Source organism: Lagenorhynchus albirostris, chromosome 1 (assembly GCF_949774975.1).
Source record: "Lagenorhynchus albirostris chromosome 1, mLagAlb1.1, whole genome shotgun sequence".
In the NCBI taxonomy this organism is placed as follows: Eukaryota; Metazoa; Chordata; class Mammalia; order Artiodactyla; family Delphinidae; genus Lagenorhynchus; species Lagenorhynchus albirostris.
In genome coordinates this window covers 160,653,677-160,673,408 of record NC_083095.1, presented here as the reverse complement: position 1 = coordinate 160,673,408, position 19,732 = coordinate 160,653,677, and the positions used below count along the sequence as shown (strand labels likewise).

Sequence of the window (19,732 nt, the reverse complement as noted above, 5' to 3'; positions counted from 1 at the left end):
ATGGCTCACTCCCACGCAGCATCTCCCTGGAGACGCATACTGGGCAGGCAGCCCGTGGGACGTGGAAAGAGCACGGAACGTGGAGATAGAAAACCCAGGCTCTGTGACCTTGAACCTCGCCTTCCTCGTTTATTAAAGGGTCAAAAAGATACAATAAGTCTATGACTGAAAGCACTTCATGAGCTACAAAGCTCCCTACACCGGAAGGTCTTACTGTGGTCCAGTGATACACCGCCCCTCTGCCCCGGGCAGGATACAACCGAGTCTGGTGTCAGCCCCTGGGAACTCCCTTCTCGACCTCAAGGAGCCCAGGCAGCGCGCGCTGCTTCCCCTCCAGCCCACCTGAGGTGACCACGCTGCTCACAGCAAGGCCTTCATCTCTGCGAGTGCTTATAAAAGAAACCTACCTTTAACGTTGCTTCATCCAGAACCTTCACTTCCTCTATGAGCTTCTTCAATTCCTCGGAGCTCAGCAGGGAGATCACTGATTGACCAGACTGAGGAGCGCCGTGGTCGGGGTCGTCAGCTTCCGTGGGCTCACCGAGACCCTCTGTGTATTCTCTCAGCTCTGAAAGGCTTTCATAGGGAGGACCCGCACACAGTACGAATCATGATATTAATAAGAGCTAACATCCTCAGCATAATTACTCTCTTCCAAGACGGTGCTAATGTTCGTTCTATTATTTGGTGCAGCAAATTCACAAATAGATACCAGCATCCCTCCACTATAGAGATGAGGAAACTGGGACTTAGGGAGGGGGAATACCTTGTCTATGGCCACGTGGTTACGAAAGGCCGAGATCTGGGATTCGAAATCACAGATCATGGTGTGTCTGACTCCAAAGTCTGTGTTCAGAACCTCAGCACCTCACCCCAGAGTATAACTATGCTTTGGACAAATCTGTACCTAGATGGCCACCAAGACGGATGTCCTTTCACACACACACTCACCTTGGCCTCCTTCACAGATGTTGTCAGCACCTGCCTATCCTACCTTAGCACCTAGTCACTACACAAGGTGGAGGGGGTCTCACGGCAGTAAATGCTCATGGTGAGCCTTGCAGTTCCAGAAGAAGAACAGGCTCTCAGCCAGAAAGAGCAAGCTCCTGGGAAGCCTAAATACTAAAGGCTATGATTCTACCGCTGACCAACTCTAGTGCTTGAGCTGGTCTGGCTCTTCAGCCCCTGATCCGGGGGTGTCTTGGTGCAGGGGTCGCCAACCCCCGGGCCGCACAGCAGGAGGTGAGCGGCGGGCGAGCGAGCGGAGCTCCGTCTGCCGCCCCCCTCGCTCCCTATTGCTCCCATGACAGCCTGAACCTCCCCCTCCCCCCAGGTCCGTGGAAAAATTTTCTGCACGGAACTGGTCCCTGGTGCCAAAAGGGTTGGGGACCGCTGTTTTGGAGGATCTCTCCTGTTCCCTCACAGTAGGTGGCACCTGATAGAACATCTGGGTCAGTGAGTCTCAAACATTTCTCAGCAATATAAGAACAGTACATAATACTGATCAATGCACAGTTGTTCTGATTCAAGAGGGAAGACTAAACCCCAGCCCTGCAGCAGGAGCTCTGGGGCACCGCTGGGAGCCCCCCGCGCCCCCGGTTCTGTGGAGCAGGTCTTGCCCAGCTCCTAATTTCAACTGAAGAGGAAACCGAGGGGGAGTGTGGAAGGAACCAGCTCACGGTCAGGGCGTCAGTGTGGGAGACGGGACTGGGGCTCAGGTGTCCGAACTCCCAGGCCAGGAGGCTGAACCCTGTGCAGAGTACAGGTGGATTTCTTTGGAGAGAGGGAGGTGGCAAGAACCCCCAAGGGATTATCTCCTGGCCTCGTTCGGGTCTTCCTGAGCAATGGCCGGATATGTCCAAGGTGCATTAGTTCCAATATGCACGTGTCATTCAGCAGGGGCCAGTTCTGTCCCCCACCTCCCACCCCTCCCAAGGCCGGGTGTTGTGAAAACTCCTTAATACAAAAGGCAGAGGTGTGACACACACACACACACACACGCACGCACGCGCGTGTGTAAAAGACCAGGTGGAACAATCCTTTAGCAAACCTGGGTGATGTCTTACAAGACATAGAGGATTATAAGAGGAAGAAAGGCAAGAAAGTTCCACACTGGGCAGAGACACTCACTTGAGCGAGAAGCCCGTGTCTGAGGCAGGAGATTCAGCAGAGCTAATTGCAGCAGGATCTTCACTGGACGCCATGGGGGGCGACGCCCCTTCCTTGGGGCTGCAGGAGGCCTGGCCACAGGAGACGGAAGACGGAAGGCACAGCAGGGACTTCATGACAGCCGATGACACCTGGCTGCTGATGGAGTAGAGTTTACTGGTCTTTTCATCCACTGGCTTCATCTCGCAGGACTGGGTCCTGCTCAGGGGGAAGCTCCGTGCCCGCTGGCTTGGTATCTTGACCCCTGGGCCTCGAGATCCCTCCATCTGCGTCGCCAGCAGCCTCGAGAGAGGGTCGGGGTCCGAGGAGAGGGTTTTCTGACCGGGCTGCTGTCCGGGGGGAGGGGACTCCGGTACACCGGGGTCGCTGGCCTCCAGGGCCGCGAGCGAGGCCCGGGGCAGCTGCTCTGGCTCCGGCCACTGCTGCTCCACGGCGGGGGGAGCCCCTCGCCCTGAGACACCAGGAGCCCGAGAAGCCCGTCCTCCCTCTTGCTCCCCAGGAGGTTTTGCTTCCGCCCCGGAGGAGCTGGAGGGCTGGAGGCTTAGTCTCTGGGCTCCTTTGTCAGGCCGGTGAGAAGAGCCAAAGGTTTCAAAGGAGCTGATCCTTTGCTTGATGGAAGAGGAGGCCCGTAGGGGTGGCCCTGGGCGCTCCCTGGAGGTGGGTGTCGGCTGGCTGGCAGAGGCTGCCTCTGGGAGCTGCCTTGGGGCACGATTCCTCAAATCTTTCAAGCTTTGGCGAAACCAGGTGGGCTTGGGGGCCACCGGAGGACCCTTCTTCACCGTGCTGCCGTCTGCCGACTTGTAAACTGTGGGACCGCCACTGGTGGTGTCCAGTTTGGGCACAGTCCCATCTGGGTGGCCCTGAATCCCATCTTCCTCACCCAGCGTGACGATGGGCTGCAGTGGCGTGTGGCTATGATTCTCACTCATGACGGGGCTAAAGAGATTTTTGATGCAGTCAGAAATTCTAACCCAAGGGTCTTCGGCGGTGATATCGAGGGTATAGTCCATCCGAGCCTGCCGCTTAAGCAGTGGGTGTTTTACTGGAGACGTTGGCGTCACTGGGGAGCAGAAAGGCCAAAGCTGTGCGTTACACCTGATCGTGGGTTTTCTTCCTAAGTTCTAGTTTCAACGACGAATAGCAAGGATGCTAGAGGAGACGATAAGCAGAAGTGGTGGATCCCTTGTCGGGTGAGCTGCTACCCAACGTGCCATTACCTGGCTAAGTGTGAACAGGCAGGGTCACAGAACCAGAGGACCAGAGCTGTGAGTCACTCCACAGCATCCCAGCATCTTAGAGCTACAAGGGTTCGCACAGAATACCTAGTCTGACCTCTGACATTGTATGATTGAGGAACCCAACAGTCATGAGGGCAAGGGGTCATCTACTGGCAGAGCCAGGGTGAGAACCCCTGTCTCCTGATTCCCCACTTTCGTATTCTTTCCACTAAATAGCCTCTTAGATAACTCATTAGAACTTGAAAGGTCAAAGCGGTCCTCTTACCTTTTAAACTTTTAAGCCAAGGGTCACACATGGGCAGCCGTATTTGGTTTGGACCGCCATGTCATTAAAAAGCAAAAGTGGGCATGCACGCCTTCCGACGGGGCACACCCCAGCTCTGCGCAGTTACAGCCCTCACCCTCACCAGGTCGGCATTTCCCCCGTTAAAGCATCCACCTGGTGCCTGAAGTCATGTGAGTTTGCCGCTCTCCCTACTCAAAGAATTACCCAGCTTGCTCGGCAAGGGAGCATTCCCCCTACCTAAAGAGCTGATGAGAGGATTCCGGGTAGAAAGAAGCTCTGTGACAACGATTCCCAAACTTGGCTGCACACTGGAGTCTGGAGGACCTAAGAATGCTGACGTCCAGCCCTGGGTGCTGATGTAATACACCGGGGATGCAGCCTGGGCATTGGTGTCGGAGCAGCCCCCCAGGTCATTCCAACCTGCTCTCTCAGGCACGCCGAGTCAAGTTCAGCCCCTCACCACTGGTGGTCTTTCTTGGAAGCCAGTTTCGAACAAGCCAGAAGAGGGGAGTCTGCCTGGACTCTTTCCCAGGAACAGGCGGAGGCCGGCCCCCAAGTCCTGCACAGCCAAGAAGCCAAGTAGATGCGTGGCCCTCGGGTCACCCCAGGTCTGGCCTCTCCCTGGTCAGGAGTATGCTGCTCTGGTCCCATGCTCTGGGGGATGCTGGTATCAGAATGCAACCCAGTTTAAGGAGGGCTGACTCCTCCTGCCCCTGGTCTCAACGCCAGCCCTCAAAGTATGCAAACCATATAGAGCACTAAGCCTTGAAGATGCCCAAGAGACCTTCTGCAACATCCCACAGGCCAGGGTGGTCAGTACTGACGCCGGGGGCTGTACCACGTGAGCCCAGCCCCCTCAGCCTGCTTCTGCATTTACATATCGCTCTGCTGCAGGGCCTGTCGTAAGACTCAGTAGTCAGACGTTCTACAGGAGAGCCCTCCGCAAACTGGGGCGAGGAGCTCTTGCCAGTAGAACACCAAGGTATTCCCTGGCAAGTTCCTCAACTGGGGGGACTCAGGGGAGGGACGGGGAGAGGAGCCTCCAGTGGTAGGGCCGCTGCTCTGGGCGAGACGTGCCAGCTATTTCCATTCATAATGTCCCTTAACCTCTGAGAGCCTTCCGTGTGCTTTTCACGTAGTGTTTCTCAAACAGGTCGAGTAATAAATATGTAGGTTTGTAACCGACATAGTTATTACCTTGCCACTGCTGGGGGCTCCTTGATGGCAGGAACTGGTCTTTCTTCTTTCTCTCATTCTCTTTCTCATTCATTCTCCTATCTTCTCTCTCTCTCTCTCTCCCCCTGTCTCGGTCTCTGTCTCTACCTCCATCTACCTCTTCCCCTCCCTCCTTCCTAAGAAGCTAGCACAGGGCCTCACGAAGCCAGCGCTCAGTACACGCTGGCTGAACTGAATCACATGTTGGGCTGCTGTGTGATTTCCCACTTGCTGATGAGTGAACTGAGGCTCAGAAAAGTAAAGAAAGCTGCCCAGGGTCACATTCGTGAAGGACAGAGCCGGGCTTCCTACCCTGGTCTCCCTGACCCCAGGTCCGATGCTCTTTCTAACAAAGCTCTGCATATTCAGCTCATGTCCCAGCACTGCCAGGGGCGCCATGTGGGCACACCCCTTCCACCCACGCCCCCCCTCCCCCCGCAGGAGGCGGTGACCGCCAGCAACATGCTGTTGATTCCTCCCTCTCTGACCCCGCGTTCCCAGACTTGGAAATGCTGAATGCAGCTTACTAGAATGCTGTCACCCTAGAGGGAGCAGCTGCTCACTGTGGTTGGGTGGGCGTGTCCTGGACCTTTTCCCGAGGGCCCCTTTCTCCAGCTGGCTGTCTGGATTGGCCCGACTTCCCCCTGCATCCCCCGGCCCCATCACAGCATCACAGATCCAGCCAGGAGGTTCCCACCCTGGACAGCAACCCCACGGTCCTGCAGTCCCACCGCCTCGGGGGACTCCTGACCGTTCATCGGCCCAAGTCCAGCTGTCGAGTTGTGCAGAACCCTCCAACGCTCTGGGCAGACTCACGTCCTTCCCTGAGCACCGGACCTTGATCCGGAAGTTCCTTCCTCCTGCAGATCTAATTGTAAACCTACCTGGGCTGCCTCCTCTCCTCCCCGGCTGGCCCTCTGAGGAGGACGTCGTCTGCGGGCCGACTGCAGGTCCTGGGCTGCAGGCAGTGGCGTGAGGGCTTCTCCCTGCTGCGCCTTCCTGCACAGGCAGCGGCGGCAGTACTTCGCTGGCTTCCTGTGGTGTAAACAGGAAGCAAGACCGTGTCAAAACGGTAGCCTCCAGCTGTGAGAAGGCAAGGCGCACTTTGATTGGGACTGGAGAGGTGACGTTCCGATGCTTTAATGAGAAGTGCAGCGGCCCTGTCAGTCAAGGGCCTTTCCTCCACTGTGGTACCTGTCTGGCTGACCCAGGGAGCCAGCACCTCCTGGAGGCCCAGAGCATCCCTCTGCTTCCCACGAGCCGGTGTCCAGAACAAGGGCTCATCCTATTGACATATGTGGAGATCCTGGGCTCTCTGTGACAGGGAAAAGAGGCTTGGGAGTGGGGACGGGGGACTGTCACTGCTTCACTTACCACTGCATTCTGCAAAACTACCCCCCGTCCCAGGAGGGAAGAGAACCAGGCAAAGAACTACCCTCTAGTCTTCACTAAGTTAAGGTTAGAACACTTGGAGGAAAACGTGGCTGTCGCTTTCTACACTGTGATTCATTATTCGGTTATTTAGAAAGCGTGCTGCAAGGGATGACAGATACTCAGGACCCGTGCCATCACTTCCCTTTGCAGCCCCCAGAGTGATATTGTCATTCTAGGGCAGCATCGTTTCCCCCACTGAGCCTGAACGTGGACTCAGGCTCCTTCACAAACCAGCCTAGGGATGAGACGGACCAAGCCCCAAGTAACCATCCGATGCTTGACTAGCGTTTGGGTTTTCATACAGCATGAAAGAGATGCTGTCAGGACCCAGAGGAAGCAGCCAGCAGCAGTTCTGTCCCAGAGAGGTGCTGAGGGCTTCCCAAGGGAAGTGCTTTTTGTCTGGTTCTTGAGCAAAGGGTAAGAATTTTCTAGGCAGAGAAGCTGAGGGAGAGTATTCCAGAGACATAGACATACACAGTAGAAGGAATAAGTAAAGTACCAACTCAGAAAGAAAAAAAAAAAAAGGCAGACATCATCAAAACGATGCTGCCTAAACTTTTCTGCAAGGGAAATACTCTGCCATGCTGCCGTGGATGGCATCTGTGTTCTGCTCATTCCAGGGTCAGGTGGAAGGACGGGCTGGCTATCTGACAAGGCTGCAGGCTTCCTCCCAAAAAGAAGGAAGGAAGGAGGAACAAATGCACCATTTGGGACTAAAAAAGACATCGAAAGTGTCTGTGGCCTGAGATTTAATACCTACTTTGTCAATAAACATTCTTTAGGAATGAAAATTCTACAGAAGTTAGAAATATGTTCCCAAAGCATTGTCCCAGCCCAAGGTCCCTAGTGTAGAACTGAGTCTAGGGGGGCATCTTGGAAACACTGAGAGACTAACGAACTCAAAGGAATCGTTGCGTTTCTTGAACTAGTCCTTCGTAAAAGCAAGGCTTGGCCATGGCCTTAGAAGCTTAAAATATTAGACTGACGGTATCTAAGACACTCATCAGCAGGAAAAAATGATACGTGGCTGAAATTTAATTTCACCCAGTTGGAACTCTGAAAGATGAGGTGACACTTGTCTATATCCATGATTGGTTGACACTTTCATAGGCCGATGCTCTGGGTACCAACCACAGTCGTCAAAGCAACTTTGCATCTTGGAACAGACACAGATGTGTTTTGTCTTTCATCAGCACACCTGATGTTGCACCCTCTATATGGAAGTTGTTTTTTTTTTTAATTAGCTCCTGAAATAAATTTGATTTTACTTGAATTTTGCTCTAAATAGTGTTTCCTGGCACAGTGCTTGGTGAAAGAAGGAGAGAGAAGGGAAAGAAGGAAAGAAGACAGATATGTGGACTTAGGGGAGAAAGTGATTTTTAACCACAAGCGATAGTTCAAGCTGATTTTCTAGAAGGGAGAGGATTGGTCTTCTGTTGAAGGGAATATGCTGAAGGTGATTTTGGTAGTGAAAGTTAAGTCCCCTTGAGTTACAGTAGATGAAAAAGATTTGGGGGTTGTAATAAAAACTTGAGAAGGGTCTTGGGACACTGGAGAGAAAAGAGTAGGGGAGGGGAAGGTGGGGGGACAGAGAGAGAGACAGAGACAGAAAACGGACAAGGAGGAGGTGGAGGGAGGGAGAGAAGGATGGAGAGATGTTATACACTGGGGCCAAGGAGAGAAACACCCAGTGAGAAATCCCCAGGCATGGCGGTGGAGGTTTTTAAGAATGACGTGCAGCAAACAGCCCCCTGTTTTTGCTGTGCTATAATCCTTTCTCTGTACCCCCAACGCCCAGGAAAATAATGTGGTGTCGGTTGTGCTTTTGTAAAAGGCCGTAGAAGGGTCTGTGGGCCACGTGGGACACAGCAGAAGGTGGGAGGGTGCAGGCAGGAGCGACGGATGCTGAAGAGGCATCACAGCGTGGCAAAGACAAGGGACTTTTGCTTGCAGCAGATCTCCCTCTTCTGCAGAAGAAGAAGGAGGAGGTTTGAAGCAGGAACCCTGATTCCTCCTCCAGCAGCCTCACTTGGGGAGACTCCCCTGCCCCATATCTGGTCCAACCCGGCCAGGTGGCCCAAGGGCATCACTGGAGCAGACCTGCTCTGGCAAATCCGCTCCTTTTCTGGGTCTCCAGGGACAAAGTAAAAAGCCTGGCTTCTCAGCCTCTCTGTTCCTAATTTGCCCTCCTGGACTTATAGGTCTCAGGCTCGAAGGAAAATGAAATGTCTGCTTAGAAAGGAGGAGCAGGGGAACAGATCCACGTCGGCAACTCCACCATGAATTGCTAACCAGCCACATCCTGCCGGCCTGCAAAACCGTGCTTCCTCTTCAGTAACCTGGTTTCCTCTCCCTTCTTCACTCTCACCCCTCCTACTCGATAGCTTCCTCTCTGGGGTTTCTTATTCCTGCTGAAATTTACCAACCCTCCTTTACAGATTGTTAGAGGGGATTCCCAGTTCCACCTGCCCAGAGAAGGCAGCTGTCGGGGAAGACGTGAAAGACAGCACAGCCTAGTGATAAAGTGACCCACTGGCAATGTGACCTTGAGCAAGTCCCTCGGCTTCCTCTTTGCATGAAGGGCACCCTAATCCCCAGGTGGTTGTCAGGCTTCACTGAGACAAAGCACAGCGCCTGGGCATAAAAACGGCCCAAGATGTAGAAGCTGCCTGGCCGTCAGCCTGCCCTCCCGGAGGGGAGTGGGATGGGAGGACTTGAGGTCTTTAGGGGTGCGATGGAAGAGCCAATGCAGCAATGAACACCATTATGCCTGACAGTCTGTTAGGCATCCGCTCGGTCGGTTCCATTTAATCCTCATGCTAGCCCGTGGAGGGAGCCTCTAAACTTGGCCCCAATTAACAGATAAGGAAACTGAGGCTTAGAGAGCTGTGAAAACAACCCTGAATTCCAGTGTGTAATGGATGGGAACACAGAAGCCAACCAACAAGACTGGGGCTTCAGTTGAGATCTGCCGGGCTTCAAACCTCTCTTTGCGCAGTCGGCCCTAAGCTTGAGCCCAGCCTCTTCTCTCTGATGGAGGAGAATCCTCCTTTGCCCGTGGCTAACGCTCTGCGAACGCTCAACCCATCGGACATACTCTTACCTGGCCGCAGGTGGGCAAGGTGTGTCCAGGAGGGCACAGGGAGTCCCCTCTCTCTTCCAGACGCTTCTGAGGGTCACTGTCACTTTTAAAGTATTTTCTGGGTGGAGGCTTGGGCTTGGAGGACGTAGGCTTTCTCACCAAGATCTCGAAGGATTTCTTCAGTCTCAGTGGCGGGTGGCCGCCCGGGCTCTCCTGGGGCGGCCCGGACGATGCCCCAGGAGGCAGCCCCGGCTCCGGCCCCAGGGGCAGGCTGGGGCTGCGCGTGCTGACTTCCAGGTCGGAGGGCGGCTGCTCTCCGCCACTGCTGGGGCTGCCCCCGGGGGACCCCGACATGTAGCTGCTGTCACTGCTGGAGCGGATCATGACCTTCGGAGCCCTGCGATGCGGGGGAGCCGAGTTCTTCTCCCGGTCCTTCTCCAAGGTCGGCCGCCCATGCCAGCTGCTCTCCAGCCTTTTGACACCTGCATTGGAAGCACAAGGGAACCTCCACCCCTGGCCTTGCTCCCAAGGTGAGCCACGGGGGGCACGCCGCCTGCCCAGGCTGTCCGATTCTCCTCCGAGGTCGCTTTGGTTTGGAGCTCGGCAGTCTTGGGTCCGGTGCCCAGCACCAGTGACTTTAGGTTGGGAAAATCATTCAAACGCTCTGAGTCTCCACGTGATGGAGACTGAGATGCACCCCCTCGATGGCCCTTCAAGGAAGGGCTTGATGTCCTAGCTGTGCCGAGTGCTGAGAGCAGATGGCCTGTGGCTATCAGCCCCTGCATGGAGCGCCTTGGCTACAGAGAGCTACCTCGCCCGAGGGGCAGCCGTCTCCAAAGCCTGATGGAGATGGAGCTAGAAAGGCCCAGCCACTTCCGCCAACAGGAAAACTCTGAGGGGCCATCTGAGCTCCAGGGGCTGGCGGAAGCTGCCTGGCGTCATCTCAGCTCAGCTCGTCCCTCTGCCCAGCCCTGTGACTCCCCTCCCTTCCACAGGTGTGGAGCCCAGGATGCTTCTGAATAAACATCCTGCAGCCCAAACACCATGTCAGAGTCGGCTTCCGGGGGAACCCAGGCCCCCACACTCCATGTCCTCATCTGTAAGATGGAGATCCATTGGAGAGGGTGAGTGAATGGCTAAACTCAAAGCTTTCTAAGAAGACAAAGATACTGCAAAAGCAAGCTCACTGTTTCCTTACCTTCCAGACTCCACTGGTGCCTCTCCTTTCCAAACTTGACATTCTCCACAGCCTGGGCCACAGCTTCTTTGAGTTGCTGTTCAGAGACCTAGAAAATATCCATCACCTCCTCAAGCAAACAGTGGAAACTGTTGCATCAGGATCTGAGTCCTGTACCGGCTCCCAAGCTGAGTCCCTGGAGTCTAGTTTCTTTCCTTCACACCCACTCTACAGAGCGCCGACAAATTCCATTTCCAAAAACACCTGGGCATCAATGGTTCCCTAGTATCTTCTAGGTAAAGTCCGAACTCTGTCAGTAATAGGGTTGCCAAGACGGCCCCTCTCAACTCTCCAACCTTCTCTCCACTAGGCAAAGTTACCATTTCAGAGTTTACCTCTGGGAGCTATTCCATTCTTAAGGCTGTCAGGACACCATCATCGTCATCGTTACCAACAACGAAGACGTCATAACCATCACCCTAATCATCTTATTGTCACAGGTAATTAATCACCTTAGAGTAATAGTTAAAAGTCTGAGTCCTGGAGCCAAACAGACCTGTGTTCAAGTCCCAGCGCCCCCATTTTCTAACTGCACACACTTGCACAGGGTACTTAACCTTCTAAACCTCAATTTTTTTTTCTGTAAAATGATGACAACAATAGAACCTACTTCACAGTAAGAACAGAGGGTTTTAAGAAATACGTTGTTTGACACCAAAAGCACAGGCAACAAAAGAAAAAAACAGACAAATTGGACAATGTCAAAATGAAAATCTTCTGTGTATCAATCAACAAAGGGCACAATCAATAGAGTGAAAAGGCAACTCAGGAAATGGGAGAAGACATTTGCAAATCATACTCCTGCAACTCAAAAACAAAAACAAACAATCCAAGTAAAACACGGGCAAAGGATTTGAGCAGCCATTTTCCAAAGGAGATATACAAATGGCCAACAAGCACGTGAAAGATGCTCAACATCACTAATCATTAAGGTAATGCAAATCCAAACCACCATGAGATGGCTCAACATCACTAATCATTAAGGTAATGCAAATCCAAACCACCATGAGATGTCCCTTCACACCCATGAGGATGGCTACTATCAGAAAAATAGAAAATGAAAAGTGTTGACTAGGATACGGAGAAATTGAAACACTTTTACATGGCTGGTGGAGTGTAAAATGGTGCAGCCACGATGGAAAACAGGATGGCAGTTCCTCAAAAAAATTAAAAATAGAATTACCGTATGATCCAGCAATTCTACTTCTGGGTATATACCCAGAAAGGACGGAAAGCAGGGACTCAGATATTTGTACACCTATGTTCATAGCAGCATTATTCACAATAGCCAAAAGGTGGAAGCAACCCAAGTGTCCATCAACAAATGAATGGATATGCAAAATATGGTCTATACATACAACGGAATCTTATTCAGCCTTAAAAAGGAAGGGAATGGTGACACATGCCACAACATGCATGAGCCTAAAGGACATTATGCTACGTGAAATATGCCAGTCACAGAAGGACGAATACAGTATGACGTCACTTGTATGAAGTATGCAGAGCAGTAAAATCATGGAGACAGAAAGTAACATGGTCACCTCCAGGGGCGGGAGGTGGGGGCATGAGGGTTGTTTAAGGGGTAGAGAGTGTCGGTTTGGCAAGACGGAGCGTCCTTGGAGATGGCTGGTGGTCATGGCTGCAAAACAATGTGAATGTCCTTCGTGCCACGCTTCATTTTGAACTCCACGCTTCAAAATGGCTAAGATGGGGGACTTCCCTGGCAGTCCAGTGGTTAAAACTCCGCGCTTCACCTGCAGGGGGCGCGAGTTCAATCTCTGGTTGGGGAATGGAGACCCCACAGGCCACGCGCTGAGGCCAAAAAAAAAAAAAATGGCTAAGATGGTAAACTTCATGTTAGATAATTTTAGCCCCCCCCCCCGCAAAAAAATAATACTAAATACATCATTAAAAGTGCTGGGCACAATTCCTGCCAAATGGTAGACTGTCAGTAGAAGAGATTTACCCTCAACAGCAGTCCTGTAAGGTGAAGACCACACCCCCATTTCAGAGTTGAGGAACCAGAGCCTCTAAGAGGTTAGATGGATGTCCAAGGTCACTCGAAGTAAATAGCGAAGCTGGGCATAAGCGAGGCATCCTGCTGCCTGCGTGTGTCCCCTGCCTGCAGTGCCTTAGCCCTTCTGCTGCTCCAAGCTCTGCCTGCCCTTCACGACCTGGCTCCCTCGGCTGAGCAGCTGGGCCCCTGACCCCCTCACGCCCAGGGCCCTCACCTCCTGTGGACTCTCTGTGTGGATGCCTCACCCCTCCAGCCAGAATGCAAGCCCCTCAAGTGCAGGGGCCACAGCCTCGCCCCCCTACCCTGCGTCCTCCTCCGCTGCTCTCTCGCCATGGTCCTCCAGGGCAGCAAGAGGCACGGATCACCGAATCGAGACCCCTTTCCTTTCTCTTCTCTTCTACTGCCCAGAGGTTTAGACGAGTTACTTGTTTACCGTAAGTGAGAGGTTCGCTTTCCTCCAGTGCGCTTATTGTCCGTGCTTAATAACTGAGCAGGGCTGGGTTTGAATCCCACCCCACAGGCACGTGTGGCTCTTCCCCATCATTCCGTTCTCTGTCCTATCTCTGCTGGGGGTTTGGGAGCCCACTAGTTACGAACACAGGCTATGGTGGATCTAAATCGTCATTTCTCCACTTCGTAGCTCCACCACTGGGCAAGCTCCTTTGCCTTTCTAAGCCTCAGTTTCCTCATCGAGGAATTGGAGGGGAAAATCATACCGATTTCAGAGGGATGTATAGCCACTAAATGCAACTGTATATGTCAAGTCTTTGGCAAACCCAGCTGGTACACACTAAGGATGAAATAAATAGTGATGGTGGTTATCACCAGGGTCCCCAAAGTCATCTCACCCACGCCCATGGCTGCACTTCTCAAGTCTTCCTTCCACCTGGATCTCACTTACCAGTCACTGTCAGTCCTAAATCTAATTGCCTATGGGCATCTCTAACTAAACCTCCCCCAGGCACCTCCATCTCTCTGTATCCCACACTGAGATCTTTCTCTTCCCTTCCAAGCCCACCTCCCTTCTCTGATTCTCTACTCCGGTGGTGGTGTTGCCATCGCTCCGTCTTCTAATCTAAAAATACTCCAGTCCTCCTAGGCTCCCCCGTCTCTTGCCCCAGAGCTAATCAGCCAACAGATCTTGTTGATTCTTCCCAGGTTGCCTCTTGTTGCCCCTTCTTCTCTGTTCTCTTCCCACATCTGCTGTTTAGTTCAGGCCCTCACCATCCATTTCCTTCCTCTGAAAAACTCCGAGTTCCACCTACTCCATCCTGTCCTCTGCCGTGCAATCAAAGGGTAAAAAAAAACCCTGAACACGTTACATATAGAGCTAGAGACCTCCCCTAGCTCCTCATTACTCACGGAATAAAATGCAAACACCTTAGTGCCCTGTGGAAAGCCCTTTGCCACGTAACCCCAGTGCCTTGCCAAACTCCATTCTCGATGCTCTCCTCCAGTCCCTACATCCCAGGCCTGAGAACCTAGCCCCCTCTCCTTCCACGACAGGTCCCTTCATGACTCTGCAGCCTAACTCTGTGTTCCCACTGCCTGGAATGACCTTCCACAAATTCTTTGCCTGGAGAAAACTAACTTCTGATATTTCTTGCTTTCTCTCACCTTCCCGTCTGTATCCCTGTATTCTCATAGTACTTACCACTCTGTATCCCAATGATTTCTCTCTCAGTCTCTCTAGCCAGAACGTAAGCTTCTGGAGGGCAGGCATGCGTGCTACGAGCCCACTTCTTCCTGTGTGCTCAGCGCCCGGGTCCAGACAATCACATAGTGAGGACCCACTGGATGCATGCATGAGTGAATCTCTTCTATCTACTGGCAGGAACCCTGGGTCTATATTTTCCTGCCCTAGAGCTTGTAACCCAGCTGCAAGAGCTTCCCTGAGCTAACGCCAATCGCCTCTGCGTCTAGGAGTTTGTCAGAGGACCTCTCTGCAGACGCTTGTTACGACAGACACTTGGTTCATTTGAGTCCTGAGAGAGTGGGTCTGGGAAGAAGAGGATGCCCAGCAGGGTGTCACCTGTGGGTCCGGATGTCGGCTAACCATGATGGGGACTGGACCCGGGTTACAGTGACTCAGGATGGCGTAGACTTCGTTGAGCGTCATGCAGTGCACGGGGGAGTCGTTGATTTCCACAAGTTCATCGCCACACCTGCAGAGGCATCACCAGGAAGCCATCAGCAAACTCATCAGCAGGACGTGTGCTTCCCCGAGGTCCCAGTCCTGCCTGGGCTGTGTGATGAGACCTCAAATTCACAGCAATAAGGAGACCTCCTTCGCCTTCCGACTGAAACTCAGTACAGGGCCGACCAAAGCGACATATCGCACGCGCCCTTCATGCATGACCACAAAGTGGGAGACAATGCATACCGAGTGTGGGGCAACATTCACGGAAGTTTGTAACTTTTTTCTGCCCTTTCCATTTAACTTAAGCTCGATCAAGATGGCGGGCGTCGTTTAACCAATGTAATGGATTAACCAATTAACCACAATGGAACTGCTCACATCTCTCTTGGGGCTTCAATGTTCCCATATGCAGAATGGTTAACAGGAAGAGCAGATGGGACGTGCTAAAAGGTAAAGAAGAAATAACTGGATGGGGGGGCAGCCAAGGTTCTTGCAAAAAGAAATAAAGAGGGAAGGCAGTGGAGTTCATTCTTGTAAGGCGGGAAATGGGGGTAAAAATGAGGTAGAAAAAATAAGGTTGCATCGATACACAGAGGATTTTGTACAATCCAATCCTCTTGCTTCATACGTGGGGAAAATGAGGCAGAGAGGGTGACATTGTCTCAAGAAGACGTCACTTAGGCATTAAAAGACTTTTTCTGGAAAGTGCCGATAGTAAATATTTTAGGCTTTGCAGGCCGTGCCGTCTCTGTGGCAACACTGCAACTCTGATGTCACAGTCTAAAAATAGCAGCCTTAGACAATATGTAAGTGAAGGAGCATGGCTTTGTTTCAATAAAACTTTATTTAACAAAAACAACAGATGGTGGGCCCCCATTTGCCCTCCTCTGCCCTAGCTGTTTATCAGCAGGGCCAGGATTGGAACTCAGGTCCCCTGTGGCTGATCTCACACTTCCTCCTGCTGCGGTTGGCTGCCCCTTCCTTCTACATTTCTGTCTCTGAGTTAGTTCCCTTTCTCCTTCTTGCTAAGAAAGTACACATTTTCACTGAGGTAACTGAAGACCACACGGCACCTGATGCCAAGGAAAGTGGAAGCTTCCAAAACAGTCCCTACCCAGCTGCAGGTCCAGGAGGGAAGACTCTGTCTAAAGATATTAGGACTAAGGCCATCACTCTGACTGAGCCACTCGGTCCCAGGTAACAGCAGCTCAGCAAATCAGCTATCACCCTCGTGCCCGTGACAGCAGCAGGCCCACCTCTAATTCAGAAGCTCCATCAAGATACCACCCTAAGCAGGGCTCGCGTATATGGGCTTGGCCCAAAAGTTCGTTTGGGATTCTCCATAACATCTTATGGAAAAACCCCAACGAACTTTTTAGCCAGCCCCAATACTACAATGATAGGAAAACATCTTAACATACGGCAAAACTCTCCTGATTCAGCAAAACCTAAGCCCAGTAGAGAAGATATACATGAAGATATACGATCTGGGATACACATAAATATATAGCATGTATCTTCTTACGCTATAGGAGAGAAGCTATACCGCACATGAGTGCTGGACTGAGTATACAGTACTGTAACAAGGTAAACTGGAATAAAATGTAATTACCAAACTCAGATCCCTTGTTGAAAATAAAATTTAGATGTTTACTTCTCTTAGAAGTTATTCGGAAAAAGATACACGTGGAATGCCCGAAAATATTCTGTTTATGCTACCAAGAAATGGAGTTAATACTACTGATTTGCTGAGTAAGCTTCTTTTTCCATACAGACTGACTCCACAGGTAAACCTCCTTGAAGCCCCTATTTATGTCACTCTACGGTCTGTATTATTTACATCTGAATTAAAGTATGTTTCACTTCATGTTTTCTGTTTCGGACTGATATTCTCTGAGACAATGCCTCTTACACTGCAACGTGCATACAAATTCCCGGGGATCTAGTTAAGATGCAGGTCCTGATTCAGTGGGTTGGGGAGGGCCCTGGGATTCTGCATTTCTAAGGAACTCCCAAGTGATTTCAATGCCGCTGGTCCAGGGACCACACTTTGAGGACAAAGGCTCTGAGCTATCCCTGGATCATTCTAAATAGCTCATCTCCCAGTCAGTCTCCTGATGCACTAAGGAATTCCTTCCCTCCTTTGTAAATCAGGGGTCTTTTCAAAAACAGAAATCACGACATACCGGAGTCGTCCGTCCAGATGCGCCACGGATCCCGGAGAGAGCGTGTGAATGAAAATGCCAGAGATGCACTGGAAATAGGGGACGCTGCACAGGCCGATTCCCAGCCCCACACCGGCCTCTGGAAGGCAGAACGGGATGGGGGTGGGGCACTGGTGACTGAGCTTTCCCAGGGATGCACTAGTCTATTAGGTGCCAAACCTGTCCTGGGTTAGTTGGTGTCTCCTATCCATTAATGCATTCATTCCACCCATGCTTATGCAGCATCACTGTGAGTAGGCACTGCTCTAGGGTCAGCAACTAGTGACCAAGGCAGATGAGGATGCTAAGGTCAAGTAAGGAAAGGGAAGGAAAGAAGGAAGGAAGGGAGAGAGAGCAGGAGGGAGGGAGGGAGGGAGGAAGGAACAAAAGGAAAAGGGAGGGAGAAAGGGAAGGAAGGAGGGAGGGAGGGAAAGAAGGAAGGAGGGAGGAAGTTGTCAGGGGGGTGGTAAGTGTTAGGCAGAGAATTAATAGGGAATGCACTAGAACACAAGAGGATGACCTCTTTAGGGCTCAGAGAGGGCAACATTTAGGCTAAAATACGAATGACAAGAAGGAACCAGGGATGGGGGCAGATCATTCCCAAAAGAGGTAACAGCTAATGCAAAGGCCCAAGGTGAAAGGAAGCAGGCCATGCTGCAGGACCAAAAAGGAGGCCAGTGTGGCCGGAACGTAGCCCATCACGGGGAGAGTGGTATGAGAGGATTCAGGACAGGGAGGCAAGGGCCAGCTTAAGTGGAACCTTGTCAACAAGGATGTGTCAGTGAAAGGACGCTATTCTCCACTGAGAAGGAATGCCATAGGAAACTTACGAGCAGGAAGTGACATGGGCTAATTTCTATTTTCCCCAGTATGACCGGCTGCTGGGAAAAGAAAGAGCTATGAAGGGTCAGTCAAGAATGGGAACAAGGAGATCAGTTAGGAGGCTACTCTTCACCCAGCAGTGGTGACTTGGACTTTACCGCTAGTGAAATGGGAGAGAGATGGATACACACAGAACGCATCTTGAAGACAGACTTGCTGAATGATGCAATATGGGGACTTCATAAATTAAAATGAAGATAACTCGTAGAGATTTTTTTAGCTTGAAGAACTCTTGAATAACTGGGTGGGTGATGATTCGGTTTACCAAAACAGGACGCCTATGGAGGACCGGAATCATGAGGATGGCGACCAGGTGTGCAGTTTTGCCCCAGTCACTCCTGAGATGCCTATGAAGTAGCCAAGGAGACATGGGGAGCAGATAGTTGGGTAGATGAACCTGGAGCCCAGCAGAGAAGGCTGGGTGGAAGTTTGAAAGTATCAACGTGGAGGTGGTGGTGTTAGCACCATGGGGCTGGATGGGTCCCCCAGGGTGTGTGGGAGAGGAGGGCCGGGGGCTGGCCAGCATCAAAAGGACTGGAGAATGAGGGGTAGCCGGTAAGAAGGACCAGATGGAGTGGCCAGGGAGTAGGAGAAAGACCTTCTTGTGGTTTGCTCCTGGCACCTGTGGTTTACAAAGCACGGTTGTGGGTATTTTCACCTCGGATGCTGGTCCTCCCAATGTCCCAGGAGGGTTGCCATGGGCAACTGTTAGCAACCCTGTTTGATGGATGAAGAATTTTGGCTGTGATATGGCCCACAAACAAAGGTCAGAGCCCTTTGCCGAGATCAGGTTTCCTGACCAGAGTGAGAGTTCTTAAGCCCTGCAGGCATCAGAATTGCCTGGGGTACTTATATAAAAGTTATAGATCCCTGGGCCTCTCTTCTAATACTGTGGAAGGGAAATCTCTGGGGGTGGAGATTAAGAAGCTGTGTCATATACATACGGCAATCCAACAAAAACCCTGCCTATGGTATTTCTGATGCCAGTGATCAGAGGAAACACCACCCAAGGCCAGGGACCACGGAGCCCACCAGGGGAAGGAAGAGAGCCGTGTCTTCCCCATGTCCTGCGCCTGCTCAGTGAACTCACGCCGCGAGTCCTGGACACAGCTGCTGGCGTGTGCTAGCACGTACTGACCTGTGCCTAGTATTCATGCCAGGCTTGGGGGCTCAGGGATGTCTGAGGCCTCAGGCTGCCTGCCGTCTACCCTCTTCATTCCTCATTCTTCTTCTTCAACAGATCTCAAAGCCACCCACCCGTCTTCACCTACCGTTCTCATCCTCTCTGATCCAACGGCTGCAACTGGTTCCCAAGCCTCCATTTTTGTCACATTATAGGCCATTCTCTACAGAGATGCCTAGGAGATGTTTCTTTTAAAGCATAAGCTGATTATGTCTGTGCTTAGAAATCCCTCAAGGACTCCCAATTGCAATTAGAAGAGAATCTAGCAGCAAAGCCCCACAGGGTCTCTCTCTTTGCCTCCGCCAGGTGCTCCAACACCACTTCTCAGGCTGCCCACCTCACTGCAGCCCCACTGGCTTTCCCTCTGTCCCTACAAGCTGAGCTGGCCCTTTGCGGGAGCTGCCTCCTCTTCATTCTCCAGGTCTCAGCCTAGCTGCAATCTGGCAGGGGGGGCCCTGCTGAGCCCCCTGCAGTTAGCATCCACCCTTGGCGGGGGTGTGTGTGTGAAGGGACTAGATGCCGATCCCCAAATGTCTGAGCTTGAGAGGATCTCAATTTTCTGGCCAAGTGAGAAAATAAGAATCCCAGAGAGGGCAAGTGACCTGCCCAAGGTCTCTTAGCAGATTAGCTGTGGAGCTACAACTC

At 52.0% G+C, this 19,732-nt stretch overlaps 1 protein-coding gene across 1 annotated transcript in view; it reads right to left on the bottom strand.

The window, feature by feature from the left end:
- The window catches only part of IL16 (interleukin 16), a 48,379-nt gene that overhangs the window by 7,563 nt on the left and 21,084 nt on the right, over positions 1 to 19,732 (bottom strand). Inside the window, exons 8-14 of the mRNA XM_060157394.1 lie at positions 17,005 to 17,122; positions 14,711 to 14,843; positions 10,623 to 10,710; positions 9,446 to 9,906; positions 5,793 to 5,943; positions 2,131 to 3,229; positions 408 to 576 (exon numbers count right to left, since the gene is read on the bottom strand). Coding sequence (XP_060013377.1) covers positions 408 to 576; positions 2,131 to 3,229; positions 5,793 to 5,943; positions 9,446 to 9,906; positions 10,623 to 10,710; positions 14,711 to 14,843; positions 17,005 to 17,122 — 2,219 coding nt within the window. The remainder of the gene's footprint in view (positions 1 to 407; positions 577 to 2,130; positions 3,230 to 5,792; positions 5,944 to 9,445; positions 9,907 to 10,622; positions 10,711 to 14,710; positions 14,844 to 17,004; positions 17,123 to 19,732) is intronic.